The 8,288-nt window shown below is 40.9% G+C and overlaps 1 protein-coding gene across 2 annotated transcripts; it reads right to left on the minus strand.

The window, feature by feature from the left end:
• Positions 1 to 653: 653 nt before the first annotated feature.
• Positions 654 to 7,912, minus strand: ppm1g (protein phosphatase, Mg2+/Mn2+ dependent, 1G). 2 transcript variants are annotated; one of them, XM_014001833.1, is made up of 14 exons: positions 7,786 to 7,911; positions 7,376 to 7,504; positions 6,296 to 6,365; positions 6,090 to 6,175; positions 5,809 to 5,938; positions 5,563 to 5,674; positions 5,250 to 5,452; positions 4,974 to 5,158; positions 4,747 to 4,866; positions 4,226 to 4,328; positions 2,883 to 3,014; positions 2,658 to 2,787; positions 2,489 to 2,588; positions 654 to 2,409 (listed from the first exon to the last, which is right to left on the minus strand). In XM_014001833.1, exons 2-14 carry the CDS (start codon positions 7,484 to 7,486, stop codon positions 2,224 to 2,226), a joined length of 1,668 nt encoding a protein of 555 aa, XP_013857287.1. In that variant the 5' UTR covers positions 7,487 to 7,504; positions 7,786 to 7,911; the 3' UTR covers positions 654 to 2,223. The 2 variants fall into 2 exon arrangements, with proteins under 2 accessions (XP_013857287.1, XP_013857288.1); XM_014001834.1 differs by having other exon boundaries at positions 659 to 2,409; positions 7,376 to 7,507; positions 7,786 to 7,912.
• Between the last annotated feature and the right edge of the window lie 376 nt (positions 7,913 to 8,288).

Raw genomic sequence — 8,288 nt, forward strand, 5'->3', positions numbered from 1 at the left:
CACTCAGGTTTCCTCCCACAGACAAAAAACATGAATGTTAGGCTAATTGGTAGCTCTAAAATGTCCCTATGTGAGTCTCAGTTGTCTCTGTGATGGACATGTGACACTATCCATGATGTCACCTGCCCCTTTCATTGACTGCTGGATTAAAAAAAACCTAAAACAAACAAAACACGGGCTTAATCCTAAAAAATAAATACTTTTCTTTTAAAAAAAGTATTTGCATTTCATGTATTTTATCACTGCTGGATAGATTGTCTGTTTTGGCTCTCTCGGGGAAAAGGTTTGGGAACCCATGGCCTAAATAAGAATTAGAATTAGAAAAAAATATGCCTAAATTGAGAGTTTAATTGATTAAATTGGATTATGGTTATTTTGTCCTGAAGTGTAAAATTAATAATAAATGTTAAAATTTGTCATATATTTTTAGTTTTATGTCACCACCACTGTCTGGAAAGGCTGCCATTAAAAAAAACAAGTGGCCCACCAGTTATAACACTTGCAGCACATTTTGCAGCTCTGGACACATTCCATTGATGAAGGGGCAGAAATGTCTCGATTGTAAATGTTGCAGACAAAACTTCTGCACACTCAAATATGACAAAACTGAAGGTCAGAAGACTAAAGCAGCTCATTAAAAACACGAGAATAAATCAGATTATTTAAAAAAATGTATTTGTATGTACTTATATAGTGGTGTCAAAAACAGTATGCACCAAAATGTCACACCGACTCACAATTACAAAGAAAAATCTTCTTTTTTTTTTCTTCAATTACAATTATTGAAAAAAAAAAACTATGTACAGAGTAGAGAGTCTGTTGACAGGAAAGTACACCAACTTACAGTCATAATGATTTAAACGAGGCTTCTGCAAATAAAATCAAATTGCACTTGTCTTGGTGCTTTCAACTTTTAAACTGCTTTTCCACTCAGAAGAAAACAACCTTGTGCGTTCACTGTAMAGTCCAGCAACAAGGTGTTTTCAGAATGTGCTTAGAGGGGAGATGAAAAAAAAAAGGAATTCCTTTTTTAAAAAATTTAATTCATCAAAACAGGGGAAAACGAAATTGCTGAGTGGAAATAATTTTTCTCATAATTCATGTTTTACAGAAAAAGGAGTTAGAGAGGAACACTGGCAGGTTGGAGGAAAGTCCTGTTGTTTTCCTGCCATCATATTTTACAGGTGGAAATCTACGAGCTTCGTAAACCCAAATTATTTCCCCAACAACAAACTGTACGGATTTCTATCAAGACGAGAAACAAATAGGAATGAAAAAAAAAGAAGAAAAAAAAAAGGCACAGTCATAAAGTACTCATGTGACCAGCGAGATGAAGACAAAAAATAAATCCTCTTCTGAGTGGACACTAAATAGAAAAAAAGCATTTTATCTAAAACAAACAGTAAGAGCAAAATAATCCGTTCCTCAGCTTGGCAATGGATGAAGCCAGAGTGACTCGCAGCTGAAAGCCAGAACAAACTCCGGCTGAGATCTCATCATCAGAGAGGAACCTGGAACACGGTACCAACACATTCGGACTAAACCACCCACTCTCTCTGCGTTACGACGCTTAAATTAGGATTACAGGCTCATAACGTCCACTCATTCGTTTAACTACAGTCACCTTTATGATGTGAAACTGCTGTCATCACCCTGGTCCGCGGGTGCACAGCCACAGTGCAAAGCCACAACGGCAGAGTTAACAGAYGCGGGAACTGCTGAACAATCTTCAAGCTTTATCAAAATAAGCTGACGCTGCCAAATGGAACGAGGTGCTGAACAGTGCCCGACTGCAGGAATGAGGAGRTGCTTCTAAAAACGGTTAGATTCAAACAAAACAATACAAAAATAATAATAATCTGTGGACTAGTTCCTCCTGCAGCCTCCAGCGAGTAATTTATGGAAACTGTGGTGCTACTTAGCAAGGCAGGGAGTGGCGATCCTGCCTCGTTTTATACCCAAGAACTAAAAAAAGTCTAACTTTACTTCAACCAGACCAAGAAAGAAACGTCTGATGGGTGAGTTGTGAGAATCCACCAAGAACAGCACAAAAAACTATACAGATGATCTTAGTCGGGCTCATCTTTGAGCACACATACAGTCTTTGTGGCGTCTGCTTCGGGGTGAATTTACGTTTGTGAGGTAAAGGTTTAATTTCTGTACAGAATGTGTCTGCGGTAGCGTGGGACCAGTTGCTCCCTCTGGGGCGGCGCCGCTCTTCCTCTATTCGCTTTTCGTCTTTTTGCTGTCGTTCCCGTTCTCCTCCGCCTCTGCCCCTTCTGACTGCTTCCTCTTCCTCGTGTCGTCCGGCTGAGCGGGGTGTGGCCTGAACGTGACGATGACGCAGGTCATGTTGTCGCAGCCTGTCCCGTCTCCAGATGTGTCGGGCGCCAAACAGTGGTCCAGCAGCTGTTCGGAGGACAAGCAGGAACTYAAAGAATAACCGACAACCACCGAGGATAAAAACAGCCACGAAGCAAACATTTACCTCTTCAACTGTGGATGAGAGGGGCCTGACTTTTCCATCTTGGTCTGGTTTGATCCTCTCACTGATGAAGTCCACCACCTCCTGACTGCTTAAAACATTCCTGCAGACACATTTAGACAATTAGCATTTAAAGTAGGACACATTTACAGTTAAAATCTTCTCAGCTCACCATATGCCGTCACAGGCGATGACCATGAAGTCGTGTTCCTCGTTCAGAGTGAGAACTTTGATGTCGGGCATGGCAGAAATCATCTGCTCCTCTGGCGGCAGGGACTTGTTCCTTTTATAGAAGTGGTCACCTGGCAGCAGGAGAGAAGCATTTGTATTGATCAAACCATGTATCAACAATAAAAACTAAGTCCTCAAAGAGAAAACTCTTCAGAAAGCCACCCACCAATGGCTCTGGAGAGGTTCAGTCCACCGTTGACTCTTCCGTCTATGGTCACTTTGCCTCCAGCATTTTTGATGCGAACCAGTTCCACCTCATCCTCTGGCTTGTGGTCGTAGGACATGTCAACAGCTTTGCCTACGGCAGCACAGAGACAGAGCTTTTATATTTAATGCAAGATAACTGAAGACCTCTTTGAATATTTATGTCATATAAATGTCCTGATGCATCTCAGTAATCCAGGTAGAAAAATCTAAAAGAAAAAAAAAAGTAGGTTCTCTGGATGGTTTCTTCTTCAGTGAAATGTTTCATCTCTCCTCTAAGAGACTTCTTCAGTCTGATGAGTTTCAGGTGGACTCAGCCTTATAAGCACTGCCTCCACATGGTGGACAAACAGGTTAGTCACATGCAAAAATGTCATATAAGTATTTAAATTCATGCCATACTGCTTCTGATCTCGGCTGCTGCTGTGACGAGTCTTACACTTCCTGTCATGTCCTGTTATGCTACATTTTTACCTCAGGAACGTCTGCAGGACATGTTTGTCTTTAAAACACAAAACAAAACAAACAACTGAAAAACAGTAACACATATCTTTAACAAAAGTTCTTATGAAACTCCTGCTGCTGCTGTACATGTCACTGTACGGGGTTTCTTCACACTGGAGTGTCCACAAAAAATAAATAAAAAAAATTAATAAAAATAAATCTACTTTGATATCTGATGTTACTTTGACCACAAATCTGTCACAGCTAAAACATCTGCAGACAGATTCCTCTGTGCTCTCTCCATCCAGGAGTTTGTGGTYGTTTGACTCTTTATAAACGTCTGCCTATGAGTACTTCCAGAAGTGAAGTTGAAGCTAAATATCACCAAGCACTTTTMAGCATAAACAAACACGCCAAGAACTTCTGACCAATCAGACAATAATTACATATGACAAGTGAGGGCGAAAAGTTTGACTCGAGCCTTGTGACATGAAGGGGTGGGCGACACGCTACCAACAAAATGTTAAACTACCTGTACTGACCGTCAGGTTTCACAGGTAGTCATTTAAGTTACAATACTGATGTCCAACACCTCAGCTGGCTGTAAAGAAAACGAGAATCGCTACAAAAATCAAAAGCATCATTCAAATGTTACAGATGCTACCAGAGCCAGTGTCTCCATTTACAACAGAGCAGCTCTTTTTCAGGAAATGATCAAACTTCACGGGTCAGAAAGTGGGTCATCCTCACGAGATCCATGTCTCTAATTTTATTTATTTTTTGTACTTTTGAGTTCAGTCACAAAAATCTCATAATTCAACTGCTGCACCGAAAACTGAAAGGAAAAGAGTCTGGATTTACCTCGTTCAGAGACGACACAGCGAGAGTCACCAGCGTTGGCCACAATCAGCTGCTTCCCTCGGATCAGCGCCACAACAGCTGTGGTGCCGCTGTCTGAGCCGGGCTGAGGACACAGAACACATCCGTCACATTTTCATTAGTTGACGTCACAATAAGGTCAATTAAAAAACAAAACTTTTTTTTTTTGCTATCAAATAGAAATCTTTTGATTTACACTTAAATTAATTAACTTCTAACTTGGTTTTATAAACTTTTATAAAACTGTGCTACATCCTTTTAGTTGTTTAATCCAGCAGCCGGGTGGTTGCACAGACCATCATCATCATCACTTCRTCACATTACCGAGCCGTAAAGCTGGCTCACAGTTTCACCTCAGCAGATTCACATGGCTTCGCAGCACAAAGACACATCAGGGTGAGGTGGGCTTCTAGCCCCTCGCTGCCTCGATCCGTTCAGAAATCACACCGAGGAGACCTGAAGGTGTCTCGACTCCAAGTGTTTATCACTCCTTTTCTACAAACCTCTTCTTTGCCATCCATTCCAGGCAGACACATCTCCTCTTCCTCCTCAGAGTCCTCCTCTCCCTCCTCCGTGTCCTCTTCTAGCTCAGTGCTGTCGCCCTCTTCTTCATCACTTCCATCCTGAAGACGGGGAGAAAAATAACTTTGTGAAGAATGCACAGCGAAGTTATTCAGTGCGAACTTCGGCAGCTCAACACAATGCTTTATTTTCGGTCTTCTCTTCTCACCTCTTCGTCGCTGCCCTCCTCTTCCTCCTCCTCTCCCTCCTCAGACTCCTCGCTGTCGTCAAAAAACCTGGATTTGGAGTTGCCTGAAGCCTGCGAAGACAGAGAGGAGCAGGAAGGTCCGGCGTCTCCTTCAGTCTTGCCAGCTTTGCCCTCCCCGTTAGAGCTTCCTGACTCTCCACCGTCAGCTACAGCGGTTAAAAAAAAAAAAAAAAAGTCAGGGTTTTAAATATGTTTTAACGCTGCAGAAGAACAGACTCCTGGACGCTGTGTTGATACCTGAACTGGTTCCTTCAACTCCTGTTTTCCGACAGGATCTGAGCTTCGACTCACAYGCTGCTCCTGGTCCTTCCTTCACCTTCTCGTTGCTCGCCTCCTCGTCCACTTCGCCATTTACTTCTTCTTTCTTCTGCACCTCAGCGTCTTCTGCTTTACCTCCTGCAGCCCCAGCGTCTGAACAGGATGCCTTCTTGGCTGCCTCACTTAAAAAAGTGAAGCAAAACAGCTCTTTTAAAAGGAAGCTGATTTGTGAAAGCTGTCTTTCACAGTAATGATGACCTAAATAACAAAAAGTCAATGCGATGGTTTGTACCAGATGGCTGCAGCGTGTTTGATAGCGTTGCGGTTCTGGCCGTAGCGCACTAGCAGCTCCTCTATGGTCATGGTGGCCTCCTCGTGGAGCAGAGCTGCCTCCTCTGTGTCCACTGAGAGGACAGAAAAGAAGAATCACTCACACTCATAACAAAAACGTCCTTTTTCTTCTCTTACAGGATTCTATCCTGCGTGGCTTATTGTGACCTGACGGTACTTAAATGTTTTTTGTTTGACGAGCACTCACAGTCATCCTCCTCCGCAACTTTTTCAGCWGGTGGCTCTTCAGTGGGCCGTCCAGAAATCTGCACCAGCTCCTTGATGACCTCCTCCATAGTCATTCTGCTGTCGATGGCCAAAAACGCATCCTCCAGTGCCTGAAAACATGTCAATTTGTCAGCAGCGTAGAAAACAGAAAATAGCTAAATTCAAACTCTATTTTTAATTAATCATCACGTCACAATCAGCAGTACACATTCTCTCAGTCTTTAATAAGGACATGTTATGATGGTTTCTCCAGCTTCTCACCTTTTGCAGTTTTCCATCTTTATAAGCCTTCTGCTCTTTGATTATGTCAGGAAGGTACTTTGAACAGTACAGAGCCACTTCTTCACCTAAACAAAACAAAAATGCATCGTAATAAACACGTTTATGTTTTTATAAAATGAGATTTTAGTAAATAGTTTCCCCTACAGTTCCCTCCTCCATGCTGCAGATAAATTATGGTGTTTTACCTCCATGTCCATCGTACACAGCAAACATAGCCGTGTCCTCGTCAAACTCTGGGATGCAGTTGTGAGCATCCTGTGACACACAAATCAAAGCAATTAAAACCTTTGTAAAAAAACAAAACAAAACAAAGGCTGTATCAGCTGAACTTTACTAATAACAAAATAGTGTTCAAGACCACAACAAAGGACTGTCAAAACAACTTTTAACATTTTCAGAAAACTACAAGTTATGAGATAAATTGCACATGCATCTAATGAGGAACTGCTTCTTGTCTGATAGAAAAACAAAATTATCAAATGAAACCTGACATTTATCCGCACACACAGAAAGCAAGAAATATCACTAATGACAATAGGTACAAAAGCATGCTCACAGCTGTCAACATGAGATTTTTTTAAATTTCATTTCCAAGGCACATGTAACAAATACTTAAACCAGACATCAACAAGATCTCTCTAGCGCATTCAGTCCTCAAAATGTATTTAACCACACGTCAGGGTTAAATAATTCAAAGCCAAGTGAAGTGAAGCTACTATAACATCATAAAATGAGTATGGTATGGACGCAAACGGCTTCTTTAAAAGAACTGCTCCACTTTTCATTTAAAAAGGCAGAGTTTGAGACTTCTGAACGTAGGAAATTTCATGTCAATTCCTCGTGCAGAAAAACCCATTTGTCACGTAAAGAATTTTACTAAAAWTAAAATAACCCACAGTAGTTTCCATTATGATTCATTACCTAGTAATTTTAACCACAAGGTCAAAGGGCATCTATGCAGCCGGACCATGTAAGCATGTAAAATAAGCTTAAGATAATCATATTGTGTAATGCAAAAAATCTGAAACGTGACAATGACAAGTCCTTATCTTGTTTATGATTTTAATAAAGCGGTTTGATTATTGTGAATGTTGTCTGGGAGTGAAAAATGAAACGTTGGATTAGTCTGAATGAAAGTAAGTTTGTTTGTTGTTTAACAGCGTGACTGGATAATCCAAATACGCATTTCACCTAGATGGGAAAAATGTAATAAATAAATAAATAAACAAATAAAAACATGGTTGAGCAGTCGCCTTATGTCTCACCTCCATAGAGACTCTCCAGCCCTGCATGGCAGAAAAGCCGAAGCTCATGTTGCTGTTGCCGCCATCGGAGGTGGTCTTGGTTGTGTTCGGCTGCGACAGATATGCCCCCATCGTTCTCGTTTACTATGGCTTCTCATTAAAAAGAAAGAAAAAAAATCAAATTTAGCATAAATAAAAAAAGACAAATGTTTAACTGAATGATCACGTTTGAGCTGTTCGCTAGTTACGGTTGCTAACTAGCTAACGTTAGCAACAGCACAACAAAAAGTACAAGCATCAGCTAGCTGGTATCTCCATGCTAACAGGAGCCAAACCGGCTAAACTTCCAGATGTAACCTCTGCCCCCCGACATGCAGAGAGGCTGAACAAATGTTCACACACGGAACCTTCAGCCTGGACGGTCCACTCACTTTTTCTGGAACCTTTAAAATGTGCCGAAGATAGATTTACATAGAAATGATCACACGTGTAGATGCAAAAGCCGCTGTCTTTACTCCCTCACTCTGTTCTGCTGCGACTTTTTACTCGCTCTTCTTTGAGTGTTCACGGACGGCTAACGAACCCGTTGAGAGGCGCRTTACCACCACCAACTGGATACTAGTGAAACTACAGGGAAAAGAAAAAATAAACAACTTCAACCAGTGCGATGAATCTAACCCATAATTATGAAATACTAAGTCAAACTTATAAAATATAAGGTCATAGTCAAGCTAGGAATTATATTTCAAATGCTGTCAATGTCATAATAATAAAGAAGGCTTTTTGATTTACAGGATTTCTAWGACTTAATTCATACTTAGAGTAAAATTGTATAGTAAACATGCACAATTTAGTTTTAGAAAATCTCAGACTTTAATTTAAAAAGGCTACAACGTATGGAGAAACAGTTTAGGGATGTAATAAAATATATAAC

This window comes from Austrofundulus limnaeus, unplaced genomic scaffold, assembly GCF_001266775.1.
Source record: "Austrofundulus limnaeus strain Quisiro unplaced genomic scaffold, Austrofundulus_limnaeus-1.0 Scaffold10, whole genome shotgun sequence".
Classification (NCBI taxonomy): domain Eukaryota; kingdom Metazoa; phylum Chordata; class Actinopteri; order Cyprinodontiformes; family Rivulidae; genus Austrofundulus; species Austrofundulus limnaeus.